General features: G+C 44.0%; 1 protein-coding gene across 1 annotated transcript in view; it reads right to left on the reverse strand.

The window, feature by feature from the left end:
- ZBTB10 (zinc finger and BTB domain containing 10) overlaps window positions 1-14686 on the reverse strand; it is a 28906-nt gene extending 14220 nt beyond the window's left edge. Inside the window, exons 1-2 of the mRNA XM_064442502.1 lie at window positions 13431-14686; window positions 5522-6419 (exon numbers count right to left, since the gene is read on the reverse strand). Of these exons, the coding sequence (XP_064298572.1) occupies window positions 5522-6419; window positions 13431-14372 (1840 nt within the window). The 5' untranslated portion in view covers window positions 14373-14686. The remainder of the gene's footprint in view (window positions 1-5521; window positions 6420-13430) is intronic.
- Between the last annotated feature and the right edge of the window lie 736 nt (window positions 14687-15422).

Consider the following 15422-nt stretch of genomic DNA (forward strand, 5'->3'; position numbering starts at 1 on the left):
AAAGCCACTCTAGCATAAGAGTGCTCTCACAGGAGTTATGGTGGAATAACTCAATTGAATAGGCCTACCAACACAGAAAACCTACAGATTAAATAGGAAAACTAACATTGCTTTTGATACCATATGTCAGTTAAGGCATAAATAATATTTTTAAAAAGTCCTTTAGCAGTTTTTTTAGCTTCATAAATATCATGTGGGAATGGATAGGCATGTGAAAACACCATGTAGGTGATAAGTGGGCTGTGGAAAAAACCCCAATACTTTATAGGGTAATTACTACCTGGAAAAAAACACTTTTTAAAGGAAGTTGTATTCTAATATTCATGGTAGTTTAAAAAGCTCCATGCTACTCTGAAAATCAGCTACAATCCAAAAGGATCTAAAACACCTAGAGTAAAAACACTTTCACTGCTCAGTGACAGATTAATGATAGACTTAATTACATTTGACTTACTGAGGTACATCTTTGCAATGCAGGAAGGAAGCTAGCTGAAGAAATAGCACAGCTAACTTCTGTGGCTGGAGTCATGCCCCTCAAATGAACAAAGAAGATACACTGCCTCTGGTTTTCTTTATTTATGGAACTGCTGCCATCATCATCATCACTATTTCATAAGTGAGGTAGCAGAAAAAAAAACAGACCAGCATTACAGATTGATAATTTTTTAGAAGTGAATGTATTGCCTGCGCTTCGATTGCATTGAGACAAAAAAAAAAGTTTTTCAGGCAGAAAAAGTTTGTAGACACCACGTAACCTTCCTCCCCAACCCATCCACCTTGCCTGTTTTGGGGGGTTAAAAAAGAAAGCCCCAACACAACAGTAATACATAGAACATTGCTAAAGTTGCAAGGTCAGTGGCATACCGTACCATGAGAATGTGAAGATCTATTTCTCTTTGGGATCATCCTGGGGAGAGGTAAATCTAATGAATGGGTAAGAGGCTGCCCCCCCAGATGTTGTACTCTTTAGATGACTTCTAAAAAACCAATGGGGGCTTCAATACCAGGATATATAGGGAATGGGGCAAGTATAGAGGTCAAAGGTCTATTAAGCAATTTAAATCTTTGCATCAGGGTACCAGCTGGAGATCTGAGGAAGATGTAACTGAGACTTATGGTTAATTTTCTTGTACTAATTTTCTTTTTCTTTGAACTTGGACAGTCAAGTGGGGTTTATCCCTACAAGAAATATACATGTCCAGATAAGTCCACCAATTCTGACTTCTTCAAACACGAAGTTACCTGTCTTCATTGTAAAGTCCTGATCAAGTCATGTCATGCTACTCCCTCCAATCACAAGGAGAACCATGACCGGCATTACATTTTTAGCTGCTATAACCTTCTGAAAAGTAGGTGCTTCTACAGCAAGCTGAATTAAATTCCTTAAGAACCTACGAAGTCATTCAGGAACCTTCTTGTTTCACAAAACTGCTGTTTTCATCCTGACCTTGTTATCCTTTCCCTCATCCCCACCCCCAACACAATATATGACGCAGCATTATCTAGCCTGAAAATCACAGTGACAAATAATCCAGTGGTAGTTTCATAAAGCTATGGGGATATTACATACAAGTCTCTAAGAATCAACACCACCAGCTCTGGAAACTATAAACAATACTTCATAGTTCTATTCTGAAGCCTGAGGATAGGATACTTGTACTCCAAAAAAAACCAGGCCCAAATGAAAAACAAATTCAAGAAGTGATAAAAGTTTTTATAAACTTCAAACAGACATTAGACATATGATGAATTAAGAGTCACTGGGCTTTTACAATCTGGAAACTGACTATGAAATGCTGACTGATTGCACTGTTATTTTCACCATAGTAAATGGTTAGTTTTAAGATGTATCGTGGCTGTAAACAGTAAAGGTATTTTTTTTAGCAGATTATCAACTAGAAGGGAAAACAGTAAGATAGGCGTAACATTCAGTGTGAAGAAACACAGCTATTTTAATTAATATAGCTAAAACTGGAGGAAGGCTTGAAACCTTCAGTAAGAGTCAGCAAATGAATTAAGATAGTACATGCAATTTAAAATCCATCTCAGCTTCATGGAGTTTAAGCTCTCCGAAGTGCTACTTTTAAAGGGAAGGTGTTAAATATGAACTCACTGGCCACACAGCACAAGAGGAAGGAGAAGCTGACATATCCTTACAGATACCTGTAGGAAAACTCACATTTTACAAGAAGCAGTTCTAATATCTTCACTTTGCTGGGACAGGAGGGTTAGACAGTTCAGAAAGCTTTTTTTGTTGATTATCTAATACTTACCTAGCAGTATCCAACTGGAAAGTCCACTTACTACAGAATTCAAGGTAGGGGCTTTTAGAGTAAATTTTTGTAGTGAGAGGAAATGTGCTTAAACAGGCTTCCCTTCCACTGTATCAACTTCCTTCCCCTCACAAAAACACCAGACAACCCAAAACTATAATCAAGGACACAGTAACTCACTTTACATGTAACTGGACATCTCATAACCACAGCTGGTGTTGGTTATCCCCATCAGCACATGACAAAGTATAATAGTACAAGCTCATTCTTTCCCTTGTAGCAACTAAAGAGACAGTGCACTTCCTTAGCTTTCATCATAATAATTTACTATTCTTTTTTGTCTCACAGCATTGCCTTATGGAATAGAAAAGAATTCCAGAAGACATTTTCTTATGAATTTTTAACTCCCAGTGCCTATTATTTCTGGTAGTTTTTCATCTCTGCAAGAAATTTAATCCACAACTAAAAAGTTACCAAATAACCTGCAGGTTACTCTACAACTCATTCTTGTCATTCTTCCAATTCTCCACTCCACCCTCTTCCACCTTTTCCTGAGCATATAGGGAACAACTGAAAGAAAAGTGTTTAAGAGTGGAATCTACCTGCAAAGCAAAGAAAAAGCTAGCCAGCAGTAGAGGCGAAAGAATACCAAATGCTAAAGCACAGACCACAGGTGAAAGCAAGCTATACCAAGCCCTATTTCTAATCTCTTTTCTTGTTTCAAACAATGTGCATCACAGAGAACTTCATAAAAGTAAAGGTCTTATTATAAAAATATTAGATGGCTTCCAAGATAGTTGTAACACTGAGAAAATTTAATTCTTTACCTGGGACCACTTATGTTGTTCTCTTAAGTACCAAGGAGATCATTAGTTGACACCATTTTATAGCTCAATAAAATAAACTCCCCCCTGCAATCACAGAACTTTCAATGGTTTTGGACAGACACCACAGCACAATTTCAGTGTGCCTCTGGCCTCTAACACAGCCCTTTTCATCAAGATGTTGCATGGATGTATTTTGTAATTTAATTCTTTAGCACAACGAATTACTAGAAACCTCTGTGCTTCTGTCCAAAAAACTGAACAAGGACTAAACTTCTTTAATCATTACTGCACTGCCCATATCCTCCATTATTTCTTCAAGAAAGTACCAGAGCACATATTCAAGTTCTCAGCATGCAAACAAGTATTTATTTCTGTTGCTGGGGTCATCATTTAGTAGACATATTATCTGTGGTATTTCCAACAGCAAAAGAGGTTGAATATCTACCCCCTATAAATCAGAACAGAAATCACATCCTAAACTGTGTCAGAAATTTGATGTTTCTGTAATTAATATACAGGTCCTCAGCTCCTGCTCCAGACCCTCTGCTGCGCTTTTTCATGCTGCTGCAACTAAGCCTGTATTTAGCAAGCAGCATAGCCCAGCACAGGCAGATTTGTTGTGTGGGTGCCAAGGACTCAAAGCACCTTTAGATGCGTGTAGTGGGAACGTTACTTAAGGCCAGATCTAACCTGGTGCTGTAGACTCAAGGCCTGTTAGCAGTTGGCACACAATAGGCAAGTTTCTGAAACACAGCTTCTACCTTCACTTCAACCAGAAGAAACCCTGTGCAGTCTAAGAAAGCTTAGACAGCAAGAGAAATCAGGAAACTCATTTTACAAGTGCACACTCCCAAACTGAACGGCAAAGCTAAGGCAGACCTACCCACGCAGTTAAGAGGTAAGGACTACAGATAAGCAAACCCCCTGAAGCATTTGCAGAATGAACGGTAGCTCCTCAGCCCAGCTGCTTCCCCAGAGCCACTCCTGTCATGCCCACTACTTGCAAACTGTATGGACCTCTCTTGTACTGGCTGCCCTTGCTTGTGTGCCAGATGTAGGGGTCCGTAGTTCCAGTCTGTACCACCCCGTAAGGCCACATGCCACTGGCACCATGCACAGGTAGGCACCCACACACTGCTGGCAGAGCCCTTTCAGGTCCCAGGAGAGACAGCCTGTCCCTGCCACTTCTGAAAGGATTTCTGTCAGGGGGTACAGGAAGAAACCAAGCCCATCCTTCCTTCCACCACGTAAATATAGGTTCCTAGACTCTCCCAGAACTCAGGCTTTCAAATCTCTGTTTTGCCACTGGAATACAAAAATATCCAGAAATATTCTATACCCGCCCATGTGAGTGACAATTTCTTTTTTTCCCTCCTCTTAGTTCTACCTTTTGAACCTGGGAAGCAGGATATCCACAGTCCCTTCATGTTTGAAAGTGGTGTACATTTTTAAATGCTTTAGAAACAGATGTATTGAGAGAACTTGGTTCCAGCGACGTCTCAAATACACCTTTAACTCCTAAATTGGGCAAGTTCTCAAAGCTGCTAATTCATCTAAGAGTGATACAGGTAAATGGCAGTACTTCAAATATAAACTTCAACTATTCATACAGTATAATAATAATAATTTAAAAAGTAAAAATGGAACTTAATTACATTGCTCCAAATTCCAATTACACTGTGAATAGTCTGCTTATAATTCTTTGTGTGATCATATTTGTTTAGCAAACAGATACTTAATCTTATTCTAGCATTTACATTAAACATAGATCCTTGAGTAAAAAAATCCTATGAATTCAGTCACTCCCAGCATTTGTTTAAAGAATAATTCAACAAAAAAAGATATTCCCTCTGCTGTACATCATTGTGGCATCTCTTTCCAATCCATTTCACAAATCTGCTTCAAGATTCAGGATTACTCCATTTTGTAGCTTTCCAGATACCTCTACAATAAACAGCAGCAGCAATCTGACTTCTGCTTCTGGGTGACACTCAGGTGAGGGAGATCACCAGAAAAATCTTTTGCTAGTGTAGGGAAGAAAATTATAAAAACCCTTTCTCTGTGCAACGAGAGAACATTATTAGCCACCAGTTATCACCCTTTGATTTTGTGCCTAAGAGTGGCTACAGATTAAATGTAAAAATTTTAGTTTCTACCAGCTGGTAAGGATCCCCAACTCAAGCATCAAATGCAAGCAGTGTTACATACTGCATGGCACAGCACTGCCATTCCTTTCTCTAGCTGAAGATACACTGCTGTGCCCCAAGGTGGAGAATCAAATTACTGATTTAGTAACCTGATTGGTGCGCTGACTTTTTAGTAAAAGATCCTATCCAACATACCTTTATAAAAGTTATTGTCATATACTTTATTCAATAATTTAGTTTTCAAATTATATAACTGATGTTAAGCAATATTTACCTGCTTCTTCTTTAATAAATGACAAATCTTCTTCTGGATATGGGACTGATGGTTGCAACACTGAGCAATCTTCTGAGTTCTCTTCAGTATTAGGTGGTATATTATAAATAAATCTCTTTGCAGTTTGGTTTTTCCTTCTTGCTTTTCCAGGTTCTTGAACTGATTGTCCCTGTGCGCCCATGTCATTCCATACAAAAACTTTTCCCTCACCTTGAGATTCGTTTTCAGCCATTTCAGGTGAGCTGTCCTGGACCCAACCGCAGTCATTCATTTGGTAACTTTCCATTTGGCCCTCATCAATAGGGTAACCATCGTTCTCAGTTTTTATGCTACTTGCCAAGTTGGTAAGGTTTCGCGTTGCCCAGAAGCTGGCAACTTTCTGATCCCTTGGAGACAAACCATCCCTACTAACAGATCTTCTGTTGTAATCCACTACAACAGTCTCTGGAGCTTCTGATTTTATACTTATGTTTAAGGCATCTTTGATGAAGTTGCGGCAGGACTGGACAACCTCTGTCATCTGAAGGTAGCTGGCCACTGACATCACTTCAATGGCATTTTGGCTCGTAAGCACGAGGTTACCAGAATATAAGAAGTCCAAGATGACAGAAAAACCTTGAACAGCAACAACATCTAAATAGGTAACAGTGGTTTGGTTACGGCTTTCTTTGTTTGTAAAGCAATACAGAGTCTTAAAGAAGCGGCTGCCTGCAACCAGGATGTTCTTGTGAGCTCTGAAGACCCTCCCACTCACCACAATATTAACATCACAAAGAATGCCTTTCTTCCTCTGCTCGTTGAGCTCTTGCAGGAGCTGATAGCAGTAAGAGTTCTCATTTGGCCTGCTGTTAAAATCACAGTATCCTTCATTATTCAGTTCTGATGGTAACTCTGACTCCTGCAATTAGAAAAACCACAACCATAATTAGCTCTTAATGAACGCTCTCCTTAGTCCTCCAACACTATAATAAGGATATGAAAATAAACTTAAAAAGATAATGTTATTCAAACGATTTCATTTTTTATTTATGTACTTGGCCATAAAGTCAGGCAGGAATATATAATTTAGAAATATTTCTGAAAACTAAGAATCATGATCTCACTCTGCAACCTCTGCCCCCAAATTTGGAACAAAAACAGAACTAGCAGAATTGCCTTGAGGGCAAAGGAAGTGAAGCTGCAGCCAGAAGTAAGGAAAGATTTAGTTGGGTGTGAACAACTTGTTTTTCTTAACCCAAATACATTAAAGATTCAGGAGTCTCTCTTTCCAAAGATTTAACTAGATGGTTCTCACATAACCAACCCCCCACTCCATCCTAGAAAACCCCACTTAAATGGGTAAATTCAACCTCAATAACTGAGTCAACATTTTCTCAGGCTGAGAGATGAATACATAAAGATTAGGTCTGTATCTCCCAATCTCTTATACATTTTAAAGAAAACATGTAACCGAAGTAGTTATAAGAGCAGCTATATTTCTAATACAGTTCTACAAATTAGGCATTTCTTTATTTTCTAATTGCGCAGGCTTAGGATTAAATAGCTGTATTACACAAGTGGACAGAACACTGCAGGTGACCAAACAAAACTTAAGCTTCCACTACATTATTTAACAAAGACTTTCTTGAATCGTGCTTCACTCAAACTTTCCAGAGGCAACACCTTTAACTGATACATACTTATTATATAGACAATATGTACTTATGTGCCTCCTTTTGAAGGTGTGATCTCAAACGTTGCTTGAAAATTTTGCTGAAAGTAGCATCAGAAAACCTAACACTAAGAAATTAGTTATGAAAGATTTTTCTTATCAGCCTTTCACTGTCTGAACTAGAGATCTGAACTGGATTTTAGAGCATTTAGAAGATTTATAACTGATGTTCAGTCAATGGTGATTCAGAGCTGCTATACAAAGCAGCAGATAGAACAAAGCAGAAAACACCCCAGACTAGCGTATTTGAGACTATACTTATATTGATTGATACATGCTGCCATCGAGAGCAGCGACGAAGACATAGTCTGTTTTATACTGGATCTCTTGAGACTCTTCCCTAGCAAGTAAGGACAGTTCAAAACTGGCTTGCTCCAATATGGTGATGATCTCTCATCCTAAACATTTTGCAAATTATGTCATTATTTTTGCTTCACATATTCTAAAACAACTCTCAGAATTGGGGGCTAGAGGTATCATTAACACTCGACTACCTCAACACTACAGGTCAAAAACAACATTACTGAGGTACTGTTAATGCAGTCATGAGCCCATAATCTATACTGGGTCTAAAATACACATTGCAGAAAAGTACTACCCTTAATTTGGGACTATGGCAGAAACCAGCTATACATACAGATAAAAGAAGTCACTTTCCACCACACGGGAATTAGTGCATTGACTCAGTACTCACCTCAAGTTATAACCCCAGTGTGGATCGCTGGGATGACAACTGAGGCTGTAACTACATCCTCTAAAATGGTATTTACATCTAAAATAACAGATTTTCGTCCAACCTCGGCTTAATTTTTTCTGCATGCTCTGACATACTCAAGTACTCCCTCAGTTCAGAGCTTTGAAACAGAAAGTACATCCCAAACATGTGACAACTGTCATTAAGTTCTCAGCGTATTTCAGATCCGGACTAGCTTTGTCACTCCAGCAACGGAGCACCGCTTAGTTTCACACACCAATTACACTGACTTTGGATCAGATTAAGATGAAAATTATCATACCCTAAAGTGTTGTCACTCTAGTCACAGTCAGCCATCAGTGACTTGCATCTCACACAGTAAGTGCTAGGTAGATGCTATGATAGCTGACAATTTCATTCTCTGAGAACACCTTAAACACCACATAAAATTTAAAAATACTCTGCAGCGGTTCTTTTCACAATGGTCTGATTAAAGAATGGAGCTAATAGTACATTTTCACTGAGCATGTGTATGTATCCAATCAAGTTGATAAAAAAACAAATCAAGGTTTACAATAGTTTATTTTCCCCCTAAGAAAACAACAAGCCAGCACGGTAAAAAGGAGCTGCAGATCACAAATGTGCTACAGAAACGTAAGACTAATGTCTTCATTATGAAAAGGCCAGACAGCTGAGTGAAAATAAGAGACTATCATGCAACTAATGCCCAAGCTATCAGGGCATGTGTTGGGGAAAAAAAAAAAAAAAGAGATCAATATTACAGCTTTACAGAAATGGGTGCATGAATATTTTAAAACTAACAGTAATACTGGAAACAACTGTTTAACTGCTGCTATGGAAGCAGCTAACCATAATGCCACACCTCAAATGAAATGAAAGCCCTGACATCTGAACAGTTATCAAGCCTATGTAAGCCAAGTGTGACAAGTAGAATTAACATTTACTATGAGAAGAATGAAAAAAATTAATATCCCTTGGAGGGTTTTAAACATCTCCCTTTTGTATAGAAAAGTACAACTACAACACAGTTCTATAGGAGGTATGGGGCAGAAAATAATTACAGAAAAAGTAGTAGTCTATTTCAAGCTTCTGTTACTTATGTTGTACTTATGGCACATCATCATAAGGGTAGATGATGAGAGTTCTGATAATGGTTCTGATGAGAAGAAAAACCAGTGATATGCGCTTAGATGTCAATTATACTTTCAGAATACAGACCAAATATTCCTCTATCACCTAAGTTATCTCAACAGCAAACCACCTTATCCTTTAACAAAAACTAGGTAAGAAAACTGGAATAAAAACCAGGACTACTTCAGTTTTATTTGTGGAATCTACAGCACTAAGTCTGAAAAGCTTCTTTCTGTAAGTGAGATTAAGAAGCAGTCTAACAGAACAGAGTGCACTCAGGGAAACTAATATTGTGCTCAGTTTCAATTAGTTAGACTCATCTGAAAACACCCAAAGATAAATTACTATTTCAAATTTTCATATGTATAATTCACTAATTAAACTTGCCTAAAAGCTAACAGGAACAGAAACAGAGGATCAAAAACTGCTACTAGAAACTTGCTTTTCTTTCTCCTCCTGTGCCATTGGCATACTCTCTCCTGGGAGTGGGGGATGGGGGAGAAAAAAACCAAACCAAAAACCACCAAACAAACCCAAAATCAATCAATCTAACCACAGATTCCATCGCAGCTGTAGCTGTATGAAAAGTAGTTATGCCCCGTTTTTGTAATCCCTTCCCCATTACCACACCTTAGTCTACAGCAGTTTTCCACTGCCCCCAAATTAATCCTTATCCTGAGAACTGGATCCTCTAACAAAAGTGAGCGATCAGGAACTTCTTAAGCACGTGCATCTAGGGAGAGGAATTATCTCTGAAGACAGTGCTATCAGCTGCACACATGATGCTCTGCTGCCATTTTACATGCCACAGCATCACTCAAAGAAAACTCACCAATTTAAAACTGTTCCATTAAGAACCTAACACCCACTAAGTAGTTCGAGGTCTGGTAAAAACACTATCTAAAAAAAACAGTAAGTGATGGTCCTTACTCTGAAGGCCTGACTTCCTCCTCAAGTTTTCTTCTCTGCTAAGAGTAATTCAAGAAGTTAACCTAGAACACAATAATGTAACTCTTACATCTGAAGCATGACTTCTATTCATCACTGCTCATACAAAGCAAACAATTACAGTTCACATGGAAAAAATAGCACATCAAAGGCCTTCCTCCTTTTGGAGAGCTTCTGCTTTAAACCAACATGCCTGTTAGGCTGGAGAAAGCTTTTCTGGCAGTATTTCCAAAGCTCAGCTTCAAATTATGCCCAGAGAGAAAATGTTTTAAGCAGCAGCTTTGAGGGGAGGAACCCCCAGCAGCCAATAAATCTGCATCTCATGGATCTAAATTCATCACAGAATTAAAATCTTCTGCAGTGATTTCCCAGTGTCTATTTCTTAAGATTTTTGGCAACACAATAACCTGTTTATAAAAAACCACCCACAACAAACAAACAAAAACCCAAAACCAAAACAAAGGTGCTTCAGGCTGATTATATCTTTCCATAAGCTTTAATATGGAACAGATTCTTTTAAAAGATAGAGGAAAAAAACAAGTCAAGATTTTTGTCTTAGAAAGAAGCACCGACTGACAGCTCCATACCCTTGAATTACAGCAGCTGCAGCCACTTGTGTTGTATTTTGGCATTCCAAATTAAATGTATCCCAAAAATAAACTCAAATCATCGCCCATTTCTTCATGAGTGTAATATCCAACAGACCTATAGAAATTTCCACTGCTTTAGTGTCTTAACACCTACAATTTCCTTTTCGCACTTGAACGGTGGCACTATGCCATATGTTTATTAGCAGCTGCTAAACGTGCCCTGCAGTTGAAGCTTGTCAAGTCAAGAATACATGTGTGTTGTCTCTAAGACAAAGGCTGAAAGATCTCTCCCAAGTTTCATTAAATCTAAATGGCTTTGCTGCCTCATTATGTGTGTTGGAAATATGGTGAGGGTACAAATTGCCTACTTTTGTTCCATGTATCTGGTATCATGGCATTAAGAAAATATGGGGCTACTGTTTTGGAATTAATTTAAACATACCTATCAAGAGAAATTCAAGTGCTCTTGAAAGTGTGAAAGGATATGGAAATTGAACATAAAAGTGGAAAGAAAACAGATTCTTAATCAGATTTGCAATAAAGTGTAACCTGAAAGCACACCACAAAGAAAACTACACAGACTTTTGAAAACTGCAATTCCTTCCCTTGTAGGTTTTTAACTGAAATTTAATTGCACAGGGATACATCTGGTGTTTTCAAGTGGAAAACAGTGCTAATCTCTGCACAGCCACATCACAGAAGCTTACTTTGTCCAAACCTTATCTTCAATACAGTAGGAAAGAAGCGCTGATACATCTCATCTATCATACTGTTTCACTTATTACAGTTACTACAAATATTTTTTCTTAAACCAATAGCGGTATAGAAGCAGAGGCTCATTTTTACAAAGGATTCCCATGATACTTACATTAACTTCTAGGCTACTGTAACATGCAAACCAATATTCTGTCGTTTCCCCCCTCCCGATATTTTATACTCTTACAACAGACCGGGGATAGGAAGACAGAAAGAAAAAACTAGTAAGTTCAGTAGGAAAAACTGCTCAGAGTATTTTTTATTTATGCATAGCTTAATGGAAGCGAGAGAGAAACTTCCATGTGTAGCATGAATTAGCAACATCTAGCGACACAGGAGGCTACACAGCGACAGGACATACCTTTACAGGGTAATCATTCACAACTCAAAAGTCAGAAAACTAGGCAATAAGATGGTAAGGAATATACTGCAATAACATTAAACAAAAAGAACATTTTCAAAGATGTAAAAAAAGTAAAAGAAATTAAGAATGAAAGTTTCAAAATTAGAAACAAGTTATTTAAGGCAAGTTGGGCTGAAATTCTGCAGAGTGAATAGCAAACCCCAGACTGGGGGAAACTGATAAAATGACTTACTGCCATGAAGCATCTGTAGCCACAAAAGCTGCCTCAGAAACACACTTACTTAAAAAAATAGTGTTACTCATTTTGAAGGTGAACGTTGCATTTAGAAATCCAAAAATAATATTTTGGATAATTGCTATTTACGCACTGTAAGGTTTTCCTTGCAATCTCGCAGCAATTTCACATAAAACTTGCCTTTCTTTTCTAACTAGCTCTAAGAAATCTTATCTTCGCCTAATATTTTATCTGTCATCTCAATATCCTATCTGAACATCAGAATAGCAGCTCTTGTCCAAGGTACCCTGAGATCCTTAAAGCAGTCAGGCAATAAGCTCAATTTAATTATTGCACTACAATTCGGACTCCAGATACATCTATACAACCAAGGCGGGTCTTTCAATTAAAACTGAGCTCTAAATAGTGAAAACGGAGTGCTCAGGGATAAATTCCAGCTAACAGCTCAAGTTCAGCCTAACAGTTCGAATACTAGCCTAACCTGAAGCACATCAGCTCGTGCCCGCTGGCAAGTTTAAACGCCAGCTAGGCAATCCGGGTGAACTTTTGCAGCGCAGGCACCCTTAGGAGGAAAGGCTGCAGAAGGCTGGTGATTCAACACAAGTATTCCTTAAGAGCTTTTCGTCCACATATGTTCCAAAGTCAGCCCTGCCTTATTCCTAAGAGCAGCCAAAAAACACAATAATTTCAAGTTCAGCGGGGAACATGAAGAGTTTGACTGGTCCCAAAGCATTAGAGGAGAGCTGGCATATTACGATTTTCAGGAAACCACATGTTTATCTCAAACGTACACCACGCAATTGCAGACTTCTTGCTCAGTAACTCGATCTGAAGCAACGCAATGGGGAAAAAGATTTAAAACGAAAAAGTCTCGACTGCACGGGGCTACCCCATGGACGCACAGGGACCATACCGCTAAGAACGGCAGAGGAATTCCAATTTCTCGCTGGCAAGTACCAGTTTCACACGCCGGACACTACCCTCCCTTCGCCGGTACCGCAGGAGGAAGTTGTAACGAGTGTTTTTAAATCAGTGCAGCAACACTGGTATTCATACGCAACTTTTTCCCACATTGCCGGCTTATCTTCACGAGATAAAGAGATAAACTAATGAAAACGGCACTCGCCGCGTCCCAACAAGCTGAGGCCACCTTAAACGAGCCACAGCCGTAAGCACCGGTTCGCCCGAACGCTCCCGAGGTGCGGGACGGCCGGGCTGACAGCGCTGCCCCTGCCCACACCCGGTGGGGGAGCCAGCCTAAAGGGGGGAGCGGACTCCCCTCCCGCACCGGGGACGGCGTGCCCGGCCCGCCGGGCAACAACACACACAGGAAGCCATTTAAAGACGTGCACGCACGTGGACAAAAAAAAAAAAAAACACAACACAAAACCACCAACAAAACCTATGCGAAAGGGGAGGCCGGCCTCTCCCCCTCACCGCCCCAGCCGCCCCCACCTACCTGCTCGGCGCTGACGGGCTCGTTGAGGCGATGCTCGGCGGAGAGGTGGTGCCGCAGGAGCAGGGCCCGTTTGTAGTTGCGTGTGCCCTTGCAGAGCTCGTCGTGCCCCCCGGGCAGGGCTCCGCCGGCCACGATCAGCTCGGGAGGGGCGGCGGCGGCTGCCGCCGTGCACCAGGCGCAGGACATCAGCCCCGTCTCCTGGCAGTAGTAGAGCCATGGGAACTCCTTGAGCCAGGAGCCCTGGAAGGAGATGTGCAGCTTCTGCAGCAGCGACTTGGGCCGGGCGAGCGGGAAATGCTTGATGCTCTCCCCCTCCCCCGCGCCCACGCTGCTGCCCTCCGCCTCGTCCCCTCCGTCGCCCCCTGACCGCCTGCTGCTGCTGCAGCTGCCGCCCTCGGCGCCGCTGCCGTCGCCCAGGCTGCCCCCTTCGCCGTCCTCCTCATCGTCGCTGCTGTCACTCAGGGAGCCGCCGTCCTGGACCAGCTCCTTCCCCTCCAGCAGGCCCTCCGGCTCCAGGCCCTCCGCGCCCTCCAGCTCCATCTCCTCGTCCGCCCCCCGCCCGTTGAAGTGCTTCCGCGGCCAGGCCGAGGCCTCGCAGCCATTGTTGGCGGCGGAGGGGGCGGCGAGGAGCCCCCCGCCGCCCCGAAAGGCCAGTGTCCGGCGGTTCCTCTCGGCGAACATGGGGCCGGCGGCGGGGGGCGAGGCCGCCTCCTGAGGCAGCAGCAGCTCCTTCTCGGCGGCGGCGGCCGCCTCCAGCTCTTCGGCCTCCAGCCCCTCCAGCTCCACTTCCTCGTCCGCCCCGCGCCCGTTTAGCGCCTCGGGGTCCTGCCGCTCCCAGGCCTCGGCCGCGCCGCCGGCCCCGCCGCCGGCCGCCGCCGCTGCCGCGGTGACCAGGCCGCCGCCCCGGAACGCCAGCGTCCGCCGGTTCATCTCCGCGAACATGGCGGGCGCGCGCGCGCCCCCCGCCCGCCGCCTCGCGCCCCTGGCCCGCCGCTCCCCGCCCGGCCGAGGGCTCTGCCCGCGGGAAGGGAAGGGAAGGAGGCGCCGGCTGCCGTGCGTGAAGGGCGGGGGCGGCAGCCGAGAGAAATGAAGAGGGGGTCCGGCCGCTGCCCCCCCCCCCCCCCCGGGCCGCCGGCTCCGGCCTAGATCAGCGCCGCGGGCTCCCCACAATGGATCCGGCTCGGCGGCGCTTCCGTCCCAACAGGCCCCGGATCGGGTCGAATGGCAAATGAACAACGGGCGGCTCCCACAATGCACCGGGAGAGCCGCCGCAGGGGAGGGGGAGCGCGAGCGGGGGGCGGGCAGGCGGGGGGCCGGCGGGGCGGGCGCGACAGCTGGGGCGCGTCACGCGACCCTGCGCCGCCCGCGCCGCGCCGCGCCGCCCCGCCCCGCTCCGCCGCGAGCCCGCCCCGCCCCGCCGCACCGCGTGGGGGGGGGGGGGGGGCACGACCCCCTTCCCCCGGAGCGGTGAGGGGCGGCGGCGACGCGGCTGAGCGTCCCGGGGCCGTCCGGCCGGCGGCGGCCGGTGGGGGCAGCGCAGGCGCGGGCTGCGCGCGGCGTGCGGGCTGCCCGCACGTGGCGGCTGGGCGGGTCCCTCCGCGGGGCGAAGGCTCGAGGCGCGGCGCGGTGAGGGCGGGCGGCGCGGGGAGCTGTGGAGCCCGAGTCCCCGCCGGCGGTGGAGGCCTCCGGGCGGTGGGGGAGGCAGCCCCCGCCGGGCGGCTGAGCACCTCCCCGCCCAAGCGCCTCCGCCCCGCAGCCAGTGGCGCGGGGGAGCAGAAGAGGAAAAGCAAAAAGCTCCTACAGTGCGGCAAAAAGTACTTTAATAAGTGAAGAAGTGGGAAAAGAATGAAGGAGAACGGAGCAAGCGATGCCGAGGCACTCGCTCTCCACCTCCCACGGGTAGTCCGGTGCCCGGGCAGCGCCTGAGAAAGCGGTGGGTAACTTCTGCTGCGGAGCACGACGTGACACAGCGCGGAGCATCTCTTCCCTCGG

The sequence above is a fragment of the Phalacrocorax carbo genome, chromosome 2 (assembly GCF_963921805.1).
Source record: "Phalacrocorax carbo chromosome 2, bPhaCar2.1, whole genome shotgun sequence".
NCBI classification, from domain to species: Eukaryota; Metazoa; Chordata; class Aves; order Suliformes; family Phalacrocoracidae; genus Phalacrocorax; species Phalacrocorax carbo.